The sequence below is a fragment of the Corythoichthys intestinalis genome, chromosome 20, assembly GCF_030265065.1.
Source record: "Corythoichthys intestinalis isolate RoL2023-P3 chromosome 20, ASM3026506v1, whole genome shotgun sequence".
Taxonomy (NCBI): domain Eukaryota; kingdom Metazoa; phylum Chordata; class Actinopteri; order Syngnathiformes; family Syngnathidae; genus Corythoichthys; species Corythoichthys intestinalis.
Window position 1 is genome coordinate 30551037 of NC_080414.1, and position 15021 is coordinate 30566057.

Below are 15021 nucleotides of genomic sequence, written 5' to 3' on the forward strand. Positions count from 1 at the left end.
CTGTTAACTAGTCTTTCACACTCAAAACAAGATGGAGAAAATTATTTGATTTAAGAACAATAATCTAATTAAGACGTTAAAAATTTGCAGTGCAGAAATCCACTGCAAGTGTTTCCACTGCATTCGGAGGCGTAACGTCAAACACACTTGGCTACTTGATGGCACTCACACTGCAAAAACACAACTAGTTAAAATCCCTTGTTTTCAGTGTAAATCCACTAGAAATCTAAACAGACTTATTTTAAGCAATTAGTTCATATAATTAATCTTTAAAAAATGTTTTTTCTCAGAAATGGTCCTAATTTAGGAATAGATATTGTTTAAAGCATTATTTGAAAGCTTTTTTTTTCTAGCTTTAGTTGAAAAATGAAATCTTTTAGATGTATACTCAAAACAAGATGGAGAAATTGGTGCCAATTATTACCTTGGTATCATTGCCCAAAATCAAGGGCGTAGATTTGCATAGGGACGGTAGGGACATAAAACTATCAACTTTTCAAGATGTTGAAATTCTCCCCGTCAACTTTTAAGCAACCTTATCTGCATTATATAATGACTTCAGGTCATTTAGATTGTCTTCCCATATGTTGTAACGATAGAATTGACCCGACCATTATTAAGTGAATTACAGCACTTTAATTATGTTCAACCTTACACTGACCTTTTCACATGCTGAATGTGCCAGCCTATTTTGTCCCCTCAAATGCACGTTTGATTAGCTGATGACTAACCCCCCCAACACACACACACACACACACACACATTTACAACCCGACAGAAATACAACATGCCGCCTCCTCTACCCCCTTTGAAGACGAGGGATATTTGAAGTTTTTTTCTGACTTAGAATAAATGTTTTAACTTAACTATACTCCAGTATACATTACAGTATACAGTATACAACTGTTTTAGTAAGAAGAGATTGCTAAGGGTTTATCTGCTGTACTGATTAAATGTAAGCAAAAAGTGGAGCAAACACTAGCTAGCAAACAGTTACAATATTTCATTATAGAGTAGGCTTAGCCTCATCTGGAAACTCACGATCTCCACTGTAGGCTACAGCTCCGAAGCGAGGTCCTTTGTTAGCAAACTAAATTCAATGGATGACAAACCAAATTCAATAAATCCTTGACAAACAGGATTCAAGCCTATTTCCCAAAAGAAAATTTCCTTGTGTTCTAATTTTCTAATATTTCTAATTTCTAATATTCTAATTTCCTGACTGTCTCAGGAAATTAGAATATTGTGTATTCTAATTTCCTGAGACAGTCCTGTGTATATACACAGGACTGTCTCAAAAAATTAGAATATTGTGTATTCTAATTTTCTGAGACAGTCCAGTATGCAGTGCCTTGCAAAAGTATTCGGCCCCCTTGAATCTTGCAACCTTTCGCCACATTTCAGGCTTCAAACATAAAGATATGAAATTTAATTTTTTTGTCAAGAATCAACAACAAGTGGGACACAATCGTGAAGTGGAACAACATTTATTGGATAATCTAAACTTTTTTAACAAATAAAAAACTGAAAAGTGGGGCGTGCAATATTATTCGGCCCCTTTACTTTCAGTGCAGCAAACTCACTCCAGAAGTTCAGTGAGGATCTCTGAATGATCCAATGTTGTCCGAAATGACCGATGATGATAAATAGAATCCACCTGTGTGTAATCAAGTCTCCGTATAAATGCACCTGCTCTGTGATAGTCTCAGGGTTCTGTTTAAAGTGCAGAGAGCATTATGAAAACCAAGGAACACACCAGGCAGGTCCGAGATACTGTTGTGGAGAAGTTTAAAGCCGGATTTGGGTACAAAAAGATTTCCCAAGCTTTAAACATCTCACGGAGCACTGTGCAAACCATCATATTGAAATGGAAGGAGCATCAGACCACTGCAAATCTACCAAGACCTGGCCGTCCTTCCAAACTTTCTTCTCAAACAAGGAGAAAACTGATCAGAGATGCAGCCAAGAGGCCCATGATCACTCTGGATGAACTGCAGAGATCTACAGCTGAGGTGGGAGAGTCTGTCCATAGGACAACAATCAGTCGTACACTGCACAAATCTGGCCTTTATGGAAGAGTGGCAAGAAGAAAGCCATTTCTCAAAGATATCCATAAAAAGTCTCGTTTAAAGTTTGCCGCAAGCCACCTGGGAGACACACCAAACATGTGGAAGAAGGTGCTCTGGTCAGATGAAACCAAAATTGAACTTTTTGGCCACAACGCAAAACGATATGTTTGGCGTAAAAGCAACACAGCTCATCACCCTGAACACACCATCCCCACTGTCAAACATGGTGGTGGCAGCATCATGGTTTGTGCCTACTTTTCTTCAGCAAGGACAGGGAAGATGGTTAAAATTGACGGGAAGATGGATGCAGCCAAATACAGGAACATTCTGGAAGAAAACCTGTTGGTATCTGCACAAGACCTGAGACTGGGACGGAGATTTATCTTCCAACAGGACAATGATCCAAAACATAAAGCCAAATCTACAATGGAATGGTTAAAAAATAAACGTATCCAGGTGTTAGAATGGCCAAGTCAAAGTCCAGACCTGAATCCAATCGAGAATCTGTAGACAGAGCTGAAGACTGCTGTTCACAAACACTCTCCATCCAACCTCACTGAGCTCGAGCTGTTTTGCAAGGAAGAATGGGCAAGAATGTCAGTCTCTCGATGTGCAAAACTGATAGAAACATACCCCAAGCGACTTGCAGCTGTAATTGGAACAAAAGGTGGCGCTACAAAGTATTAACGCAAGGGGGCCGAATAATATTGCACGCCCCACTTTTCAGTTTTTTATTTGTTAAAAAAGTTTAAATTATCCAATAAATTTTGTTCCACTTCACGATTGTGTCCCACTTGTTGTTGATTCTTGACAAAAAATTAAAATTTTATACCTTTATGTTTGAAGCCTGAAATGTGGCGAAAGGTTGCAAGGTTCAAGGCGGCCGAATACTTTTGCAAGGCACTGTATATACATATATACATATATACATATATATATATATATATAAACTGAATATGTGGCACCACAACTGAATGACCTTCAACCAACCATCATTTTTCAGCAAGATGGTGCTCCACCACATTGGGGGCTACATGTTCGTAGGTTCCTCAATCAAACATTTCCAGACCGATGGATTGGAAGGGATGGGCCAATTCTTTGGCCGCCACTTTCACCCGATATCACTCTCCTGGACTTCTTTCTATGGGGCTACGTTAACGATATCGTGTATTGAACAAAGATAAGGGACATTACTGAACTTAAGCGAAGGATTACTGATGCCATTGCCACAATTGATGAGGCTATGCTACAGCAAACATGGCAAGAAATCGAGTACCGTCTTGCTATGCTTCGTGCAACTAATGGTGCCCATGTAGAAGTGTATTAAAAGAGGTAAAAAAAAAACTTCAATAAACGCTGAATACAATAGAAAAAATCTGAGTAAAATATCTAATCAATTGCATTTTTAATAGGGGTGTACGGTATCCATTTTTTGAAACCGATACCGATGTCGATAACTTCCTGCTCCTCAAAGTCGATATTGATAACTGATAATAAATATATAATTTTTTAAATGTATAACCTGAGTTTTTGAACACCTGGAGGTTAAAAAAAAAGTGGTGGATTCAACATAGATTTGCCTTTAATCTCATCAGATTTTTCATAATGACATGAACAAAACAGTGCGGTTCACTTCTGCACTGCCCGACAGCCAGCTAAGAATGAATGCACTTCCATAAACCACAGGGCTTGGTCTTTCCTTGCTTTTATGGGAAGACACGAGTCTTAATATTGTGAAAGTACAACAGAAAAATACACATATTCAATACTCAATATACAACAAACTACACAATAAACATATATACACAACTATTATATGTATAGCATAGCACACTAGCTTGAGCTACTAAAGCATTGGCTGGTTTATATGATACAACTTATGAAGTTCTGTACATATGACCCTTCACCACAGTAGTAAACATATATTGCACATCCGTATGTTATAGTAAACATAAAATACTCAATGCTCCCGCTAGACACCGCAAAATGTAAGTGATTGAACCAAACTACTGTAACAAAAAAATAGATGCAGTGAATTATTCTGACCAGCAGGTGGGAGCAATGGCCCGCAAATGGTCAACTGATTTCCCATAAAGCCAGAACAGTACAAATTATCGGTCCTATTATAAATGTTATTGGATTTATCAGGATGACGTCATAATTCCTATTATCGGACCGATAATTATCGGACCAATAATAATTGTGCACCAGTAATTTTTAATAAATTTTTGAAATGGTTAAGAGACTCTAGTTGAGGTGGCTCGGGCATCTGATTCGGATGCCTCCTGGACGTATCCCAGGATAGGTGTTCCGGGCATGTCCCACCGGCGGGAGGCCCCGGGGACGACCCAGGACACGCTGGAGAGACTATGTCTCCCGGCTGGCCTGGGAACGCCTTGGGATCCGCCGGAGGAGCTGGTTGAAGTGGCTGGGGAGAGGAAAGTCTGGGCTTCCCTGCTAAAGCTGCTGCCCCCGCGACCCGACCCAGGTTTAAGCGGTAGATAATGGATGGATGGATGGTAAAGAGACTTTATGGACACCCTGTACTTCAGCTGTGTGTAATGAATCTAAAATATATGAAATTCTAATGTTTATCAGTACATTACAGAAAATAATGAACTGTATCACAATATGCTAAATTTTTTAGAAGGACTAGTACTGTTATATCGTCCCTACCAATGTTGAGACCAAACCTACGCCCTTGCCCACAATATACAATTTTAAACTTGTATTGGCTGTTAAAGGGTTAAGAACAGTGTGTGAGTACTTTTGCCACCCCTGCTGGTTGTGCATAGGAGACATTCCTGGTGCTTGCTGCAACATGTGGGCGACCCTCGCACCGTGATGTCAGCTGTGCGCTCCCCGCTGAGAAGCCGCTCGGCTGGGAAGTTTCTCTGAAGTGAGTCAACACTACGAGGACGCCACCCAGTCAGCCGGTCACAGCACTGGATCTCATTGCTTGGATTTGAGGCACTTCACACGTTCTGTTCTTTCACAGGCAGCCGGGATTGTTCGTATTCTTCTCAAAATCACCAGGGATGGTTTGTGCCTGTTTGACGCGTCGTCTTTTTCCTCTTTGGAATTAACGCGAGGAAATGAAGGTGACCGTGTGTTTCGGACGGACCCGGGTGGTTGTCCCGTGCGGGGATGGGAATATTAAAGTGACCAGCCTCGTCGAAAAAGCGGCCATGAGGTACAAAAGGGCCATCGCGAAGGTAAGAACACAATCCTGCGCAATGTCTCGCTTCAAAGCAGGGAGACTCCATGCACTGTTTGAGCCGCAACATGGCGCTTTTTCTCGGGCAAATATACACACAGAGGGCGGTGGTAGAGTCAGGTCTCGGGGGTAGTTGCTTCAGTGTAAGATAAAGAGCCAACGTGGACCTCTTATGCCCCATGAGTATGCAGTTGATGACTGGAAGGTGCCAATTGCTGTGATGGGGTTATTGTGTACGGTGTTTTGTTTGTTTAATAAAGGAGAAAGAAAAACTTCCCTCAAAGTAGAGCGTGTGAACAATAATTGGATGCTTGTTGACACTGGTGGAGCAGTTGGTGTATGTACACGGAAGGAGGAGTAAAAACGCGCGCAACATTCTGCGCCTTGTGTGCAGGTGTGTCACTTCATGATTACTGACTCATTACAACGCGTTTTAATAGTGCATCACGTGCAATGAACTCCAAACTTGTCAGGTTCACCTGCACAATGAAATGAAACTCAACAAAGATGTATCTGAACTTCAGAATCTTGATTAACAATGTAGAGTAGTTGTGGTTTGCTGTGGAGAACTGCACCGCACGTTAAACCTTTATTGACCAAGTGACTATTTTAGGTAAAGAAATAAATAAATGAAAAGTAAGTACATGACCTAAAAAGTGATGTCCCCACATGTTCACGCCAGGTCTCAATTATAATTATTCAGTATATAGAGACGGTATTACAAATGTGTTATTATTGATCATAAAATATACATAAAGGCATTTTATAAAACGAAAAAAATATTGAATAAAAATAGAAATACACTGGTTGTGGCGCCTAGTTACACCTCTAAAATGTCTCGACTTTTTTTTTTTTTTTTTTTAAATTTTAATTTCATAGTATTTAACTCATTGCCTGCTATTGACAACAATAGTTGTTCTATTCAGCGAATATTTGATGCAAGCCTCTCTCATTGGACATCTACTGCTGTAAGAGGTGTAGCAAGGGTCCCCGGGGGCCCCAGGCAACAAGCAACATGGGCCCAGTTGGACTTGGAGCAATAGAAGAAAAAGTAGCAACGCAAAAATACCACCATCGGATGCTGAGGTATATACCTTTGTGTGAAATCAGTAGTCAGATTGGCCCTATGACCCACCAAATTAAAATTATTCCATGAAGACCACTGATTGGTGGAACACCGGACCGAAATGAGTATCAAAATTGCTAATAAAATTGTTTAGGATTATTTTAGATGCATACATGTTACATTTTTCTTATAGAGTATTCGACGAGGAATACGATAGATCCATTAATATACTTTTTTGGAAAAATCACTTTCTTTAAGTAGTCACATGAATAATGAGGTGGCCTGTGAAAATCAATGTAAAACAATTCGGCAAGGACTTTCCAGATCTGTTTCACTCTTTAAACAATCATGTGGTATTAATAGCTGATTGGACTCTCTTAAACATGTATAATCTACGTGACATGATTAGTGCTGATTGAGATTGATAACAGAATCGTTAGATAATCTGCCAAATTATTCCATGGCATTGAAACACTCCCTACACTTGTCGCTGCGACAGTGCAGTAAAGGTGCATATGCTAAATATGTTGGCCCTCTGGGGGCCCCTGCTGGCTGGGGGCCCTAGGCAATTGCCTGGTTTGCCTAATGGGACGCTACGCCTCTGACTGCTGTCAATGGCAGCCGATGAGTTTAATGAGTGTCCTAAAAAGAGTTAACAGATGTTTATTTCTATTAAAAAAAAAAAAAAAAAATTAACCATATGAGAGAAATGTATTATTTGTATATGGTAAAAATAATGACAATCTCTACTAGGGGTGTGACAAAATATCGAAATGGTGATATATCGTAACACTTTGTATCTCAAAAGGTTAGCGATACACTCATGCCAAGAATCGAGATATCGTTTTAAAAATGTAAAAAAAAAAAAAAAAAAAAAAGAAAATAAGGAACCAACAAGTTGCTACCAAAATCTTCCACCTTAATAGCGTCTTACCCCGGTAATACACCAGGCACGTCTGCGGCGCGACAACGTAGCCGCCGCGTCAATGCAGTGAAACACGGCCGTTAAAGTCAGTCAGCCGTTGCTCACCAGTTGCAGTGCGGTCGCGTTTTAGACACGTTCTAGAAGCGGTTCAACACAACGCATTTGAAAAGAACGGCAGATATTATTATTTGACTTGACACATGACACTCCTGCGTCAATACTACTTGGTAGGATCAGGCAGACCGGAAGTCACTCGTGTAAAAATACGGTGGATCCAATCGATTTTCAAAATAATATGCAATTAAATTGATTAATTTCTTTTGGCGCTTTAACTTGAGAAAATCCATCAATAAAGCTTTTGAAAACCATTCATAAGAAAATAAAAAAGATTCATTGAGGCAATTCATTTGTAAAATACATGTTAAAATCTTTATCACTGGGATTGCTTTTCTCTTTAGCACAGGACATCTTTTTTCTTTCAGAAAGAAAGCTGACCAATACGCGGGGTCTGAAAGGCAAATGGTTGTTGTATTATTATCTTTAAATACCCGCTACTCTTGCACGATCTTGCAATCCTCTCGTGAACCGGTCGAGCCGCACCACAGACGCTCTGCTCGTAAAACGCGTCCTATGGAAATTGGGGGCAAGCGTCTGTGGTGTGTTGATGCGCCGGCATCGCTGACGCGCTGTACACGTGCTTGGTGTGTCACCGGGATCAGTTAATTCTAAAGCTGCCATCGACGGCACTCGACTCCCAATCCACTGGGACTGGGAGGGGCGAATGAACGTTCACTCGAAACCAGAGCATTCACAGTCACTCGTTCCGATTTTCGGGGCATTTGCAGGTCACTTCCCGTTTTGTTACCCAAAATCAATCAAGTGACCCAAAAAATGCCCCAAAATCAACATGAGGTGACCCCAAAAAATGCCCCAAAATCAACAGGAAACGACTGAAAATCAACAGGTAATGACAAAAAAAATGGCCATTAATTACATCATTGCCTTGCATTGGCTGCCACAGATGGCCATAGAAGTGGGAGGGGCCCGTGCGAAGAGGGAGGGGTTTAATCGCTGCCACCCTCCCAGTTAAAATTGATTGGATGTCTAATAGTGATAAACTTAAAGCAGAAAGATGTTTTTTTCTGTTTATTAATTGTCTTGTAGAATATCCTAGAATGATTTCCTGACCAATGTATAGATAATCGTTGTATCGCCATATCGTGAAATCGTCATCGTGAGCTCTGTATCGCAAATTGTATTGTATTGTGAAGTACCAAGAGGTTCCCACCCCTACTAGTTATGTCATGAGTGTACAATTATATAAGAACTGAAAAAAAACCTCACCTTCTTTCATTTTTATGTGACTGGTTTAAAGTTTAGCACGTGGCACAATGCATTTGCGACTAATCATTTTTGTACCAGAGAACCATAGTGCTCTAGAACAATTTTATTAAATAAAGGATGAGGTCTATCGTGTCTTTACGTATGTCGCTTCTGTCCTTATTTTTACACTTTATAAGACTCAACATATCAGTCAATCAAGATATTAACCGCAGTTAAGTCTTCTATACTGACAAAATCAGTACTGTTAAATCGTGCAGGTATACCTAATGTCATGACCAGTGAGTTTAAAAACAAATACTACTCTGGTAACACACTCACTGTCCTCATTGAAACATTAAACAAAATCTGAACCATGTTCAAGCTTCATGATGATATTCAACACCTTTGCCAACCCATAATGGATCCTAACAAGGACTAATCATATTTCTCCTCACATGGTTACTTTAGCCTTTTTACAAACACACTCAATAAATGAATTAATGTCTGGTAGTGTACTGACATTTTTGGTTTTTAGCTTGCTAAAATTAGATGTCTTAATAGGGAAATGACTCAACTTTAAATTGTTCTTTGGATTATTTTGACTCAATTGAAAATAAGATTTCATTCATGAAGTACTGCAGATCAACATTAATTTTCAGGACTTCCTCTGGCACACACCACTGATCACACATCCCCTGAATAGTTTTCCGTGGCTCAGCAGAATGGACTGGTCCATTGATCCATGCTGTGGTTCTGTAAATGGAGAAGTGCTGGCTCCAGAGAACACAGCCATCTGCAACAGGTCTGTTAAGCCCTTTGGGCCTCTGGAAGACATAATCGCTTGTCTGTCGAGTTACTTGAGATTTTAAAATGTTCCCTGGCTGACAAAGCATTAAACTATAATCCAGCTACTTCAGGTGCAGTTTATATGATTCATCTAAAGTATGTTGATGGATCCAAAAAGATATAAGCCTTTACTGGTAGTCTCTACAATACTGTGTCAGTCTCTGATGCACAAAGTGAATGCACTGGGTAAACATCTACAATCTGACCAATAATGTTCAATTTTGACTGACACGTTGAGATAAGTTATTCATACAAGCTATGCTAGTGTCTTTTCTTCCGTGGGGGTTTTTGAGGGCTTTGCCTTAGTGTCTGTGGCACAGAGAAAAAGCATCAATGAGCCACTTAAACGCCATTAACTAAAGAGTCCTATCTGCTGTTCAGTATGCACAGCCATGAAAGATGAATGCGAAACACTTGGCTCATCAAGTAATAATCGAGGAGCATTAGAAAGGGTGAGAAAAGATAAAGAGGTGCCATAGAACTCCACGTGGCCATGATGGAGTGGGGAGTGCAGACTGTGATTCACCATCAGACAAAACATGATAGTTGCTGTTTCAGACCCAAATTCTTTCATGTAGACAAGACAAAGTCATTTATTTCTACATTCAGGGTTCAGTCGTGTCTCCGTGATTGCTGTGTGTTGTTCAATTCAATGCACAGGCAGTGTGGTATATGGTACAGGCAAAATGCAATGTGCCCTGTAACACAGGGCATTGATTCCCTTCAGATACAATTAATTTGTGCTAAAACAAAGTTGTGATACTTTTGCTTTCAACATTTTTCGCTGGGTACGCGTCATGTTTGTTTGAAACTCTTGTGTGATTGCTCTGCGAGTGTTGCTAGTCTGGTTGCAATGTGATGTTCTATAATACAAACTCTTGTTCAAACCAAACAAGTGGTCTGCTTGCAATCGAACTATGGACTTAGACTGGTCACTTGAGCTCAAAAAAGAAGGTTGCATTGAACAAATACATACTGTAAGCATAAAGAAAATCCTCTGCAGCTTTTGGTCCAATGCAGTTTTTTTTTTGGGGCAGCCCTTGTAATTTTTGTCTTTGTCTTTTGGATGAAAATACTTATTAGTCTTAGTCATATTTTAGTCATTTCAAAATGTGTTCGTCTTAGTCTAGTTTGAGTGAACGAAAACTCAAACAAAGATGACACTCACCATGCTAAATGCTAATGCTAACGCTAACGGGAACGCTATGCTAACGCTACAAGTTACATATAGTGTGTGATGATCACTCAGCACAGACCTTTAAAGGCTAAAGCAACATGGTATATGTAGCCAAGATAAATAAACAAAACTTACCAAGCAGCACCTGACATGTGTTTCACAAATGGCAAGTCTAGAGCCTGGACGGGACACTGGTGAGTAAGCGTTTGTTTGTGTGTGTGTGTGTGTGGGGCGGCAGCACATCTCATGAGTGACACGACCAAACCTCGCTACGATGCATGCTAACTACACACACGATAAGAAACTTGTGAACTTATGACGGAAACTATGCGAATTTTCATCTCGTTCTCGTCTCGTCTTACGAAAACTGGCATTCGTCTCGTTATGTTTTAGTCTCGCAAGACACTTTTTTAGCTCATCGTCATTAAAAATCGTCGTTTGCGCAATATCTTCGTTATCGTCATAGTTGACGAAAACAACACTGGTCCAATGAGTGTGAATGAACTAAATATTTTGCCTGGCACGGCCAGACTGTTCTCGATGTATTTTTCAAACACTGTGAGAATAGTCTGGGACCCAGCTCCATAATGGCCTCTCAAGGTGAACGAAATCATCCGTCCAATCAGATTCAATTATTTGAGTGACGTGTTCTTAATGAGCAACGTCACTCTTGCACAACGGAAGTCATCTCCACAACAACACAGATGGCGAACGGGAGAGCCGAGAATATGTTCCAATCTGCGGTAAATTCAGTTTTAAATGACTAAAAACACATCGACACAAGTCATTGACAACAGTCTGTCTCGCGCTAGCCATGTTGAATAAACTTCTCCAGTTTCCGAATGCGTTAGTTTCTTGTCGCTTTACCAACGTCACGTCCCCGCGTCTCTGATTGGTCCACTCTGCTGTCTGTTTGCTGTGGCTTGCTCCGCCCTGGGAATTTGATCTGCCGAACGGTCGCCAGACTCAATCGCTAGAACAGCGGTGAGTCTGGAGTTCCAGGCTACTAAATATGTGCACCATGTATCTTTTTTGACCACTTTTGTCAGGACCAGAATAACCTACTACAATTTGAACACTGCCTTTGTCGTCTGTGTACTAGCAATACACAATATTATTAATCTAGCATGTACCTCTGCATCCGACATTACATTTTCTTTTCTGTTTAGACTCACTATAAAATTATTTGGCTGACCTAAGCAGAAGGTCTGAAATATCGTGTACACCTAAAATAGCCTTAACAGTTTGTAATGTTGTTTGCAGCAATGAATTGCAATGCCATAGACAGTGGTACCTTGTCATACGATCTTTTGACATCCTACGTAAAATTTGACTCGTCATTTGTCTCGACATACTGTATGACGTCGTGCTCGACATACGACGATTTAAAACAGTGTTGCAATTTCATTGTTATCCCCCCAAGTCGGCGGCATGGCGGATTTTCATGTACGATATTTCAACATGGGTTTTGTGTAGGTAGTGAAAAAAGGAAAAAATGTGACGCTTACCATTGACATTAAGATGGAAATGATGGAATATGTCTACGATCGTGACGGTCCTCCTCCAACCTTTTTTCGCCAGTCTTTATAAGTTACGTTGACATTTATTATTATTGTAACATCGGCAAGAAATTCACCAGCTTTGTCAGGTTTTTGATCATTTATTTCAGAACTTGTGCAACACAACTACTGTCCACTATAGTCGACGCCAACAACAGAACATGAAATGCGAAAGTAAAATCTCTGACACACCTCTCTCATGCTCTCGTCAGTGTGTTCAGGAGCAGCATGCAAAACACAACCCCCACATTGGAACTAGGAGTGGGAACCTCAGGGCACCTCATGATACGATACAATTCGCGATACAAGGCTCACGATAACGATTATCTAACGATATCATGATACAGCGATTATCGATGTATTGGTCAGAAATTTGATACATGATATTCTATGATACAACTGTTGAAACGAAAAAAAAAAAAGATATTTCAAAATCGAAAAATACTGTTTAAGTCATTTATTAAACAGTGACACCTTTTCTGTGCAACATAGCAGTAAAATTTAATTCAACTGCAAACTGTGTACCTGCACATATAGAGGAAACAAACCACAACCACTGATATCTTTTGGAGCGATCATGACAAACCACAACCACTAATATCTCTTGGAGAGATCATGATGAATGGCAACCTTAATTTCTTTAAAGTTTTAAATCTTGAAAAAAAAAAAAGAACAATGCTGTAGGTGTCAGTCAGCAGTTGAGCTTGGAGTGGGGCAATGATAAAATTGGTGGGTCTCTTTTCTTCGAATATGACCTCTGTCGCCAAAAGCTTTGGTTTGAGCACTTCCACCATCTGCTTCAGCATTTGAGATGTCGGACTCAGTCAGCCACATTCTTCCTCACCTTAAAAACAACAAAATAAAACAAAAAATATTAGCTACTTAATAGCTTTTGAGTTGAAATCCGGATTTTTTTGTGTTGGAAGTATTGAGCGAATTAAAAAAATATGAATTTAATGTATGGAAATAAAAAATGCAATAATGACCTATTTTTAATATGAAGGCTACATAAATTATCATGCACATCACCTTATATATCATGGAATCTATTCAAACCATTTTTATAGCTTATTGTATCAAAAGGGCAGTAATAACAGTTTGTGTAGCAAACTAGATGGAAAGTGGTTCTCAAAACATATCAAATAAATCAGTAAATTCATGTAGGCTTGTTGGATATTCATTTTCATCCAGTTTGGGTCCTGGTTTATTTTATATCATTCAACACCAAATGTCATCAAAATAATACATGTTAATTAAAAAAATCAATTACATTGCAAAACTTTACTTCAAGTGATGAAAGCGAAGCAGTGAAGAAATCCGGTGTCGACTTTGTCACCAGCTGCCAGTGAACCTTATTTTAATTAGACAATTATTGCATACAGCAAAGTCCTTGTTCACCTTACTTTCTTTCTTGTTGGTGTAAAATCTATTGTGTGTCCACACGTGTGATTTGTAGCAATCTTTTTCTAATTTTTTCCTTCACCGTTCTCACGGAGCTTTTTAATTTTTTTTAGGGCTGTCAAACGATTAAAATTTTTAATCGAGTTCATTACAGCTTAAAAATTAATTAATCGTAATTAATCGCAATTCAAACCATCTATAAAATATGCCATATTTTTCTGTAAATTATTGTTGGAATGGAAAGATAAGACAAGATGGATATATACATTCAACATACGGTACATAAGGACTGTATTTGTTTATTATAACAATAAATCAACAAGATGGCATTAACATTATTAACATTCTGTTAAAGTGATCCATGGATAGAAAGACTTGTTGTTCTTAAAAGATGAATATTAGTACAAGTTATAGAAATGTTACATTAAAACGCCTCAATGTTTTCGTTTTAATAAAATTTATTAAATTTTCAATCAAAAAATAAACTAGTAGCCCTATTCTGTCCTCAATGTGTGTGAGTACACAAATTGACAGATAGCGAACATAAGTTCCAAAAAGAAATCAGACGGTGTGGCAAAGTTGCATGGGCTTTACTGAAGTCATCTCTTTTTGACAGGAGCACGTTTCTTGTATTTTTGTAAAACTGAAAATAACAAGGCAATGTGTAAATAACTTGCATAAATCACAAAATAACATAAAATGTACACACACGTGTCCATTTGAGCAGTAGCACTAGCCAATTAGCTCACAAGCATCTAACAATGTAACTGCATTTCACCATATATGTGAACAAATTCAAATACACATCAACAATAACTATCTAATGCTCATGAATATAAACAAAGGAGGAATATAACTCACAAGCGATGCATGTATTAGACACAAACAGTGTGATGGGGCTATGAGAACTGCCACTGAATACTGGATGCGGACGTTAGCTGGTCTTGAATAGCACTGTCTATTAGTGTGAGTTCGCGTCGACATATAATCACGTCAGAAAAGCGCGCCGAAACCCAAATAATCAGCTGCGCTGAATCGCCAGCAGAGGACGACATTACGCCACATAACATATGCAAGTCACACCCAAGCGCCAGCAGAGGGCGGAAAAACTCCATAAAACACAATTAACAAGTTGGCCTTTCACTGTACTGACATTTAAATCTGTCTGAGCGGGCCTAGTGCGTTAATTGCGTCAAATATTTTAACGTGATTAATTAAAAAAATTAATTAACGCCCGTTAAGGCGATAATTTTGACAGCCCTAATTTTTTTTCAACCCACTTGGAGCTTACTCTCTTCATCTCTAGACGACTTATGCACACTTTACCTTCACCACCACTCTTGAGCGCTCCTAGTGGACCGCCAAGGAATTGTTCAACAAACATTCAGCAGTTTACAGCATCCATACTCCACTGTATGGCCAATATGTAAAATAAAAG

At 39.3% G+C, this 15021-nt stretch overlaps 1 protein-coding gene across 1 annotated transcript in view; it reads left to right on the forward strand.

Moving 5' to 3' along the window:
- The first annotated feature begins 4864 nt into the window (after window positions 1–4864).
- The window catches only part of LOC130909013 (partitioning defective 3 homolog), a 660821-nt gene continuing 650664 nt past the window's right edge, over window positions 4865–15021 (forward strand). Inside the window, exons 1-2 of the mRNA XM_057825056.1 lie at window positions 4865–4968; window positions 5068–5284. Coding sequence (XP_057681039.1) covers window positions 5165–5284 — 120 coding nt within the window. The 5' untranslated portion in view covers window positions 4865–4968; window positions 5068–5164. The remainder of the gene's footprint in view (window positions 4969–5067; window positions 5285–15021) is intronic.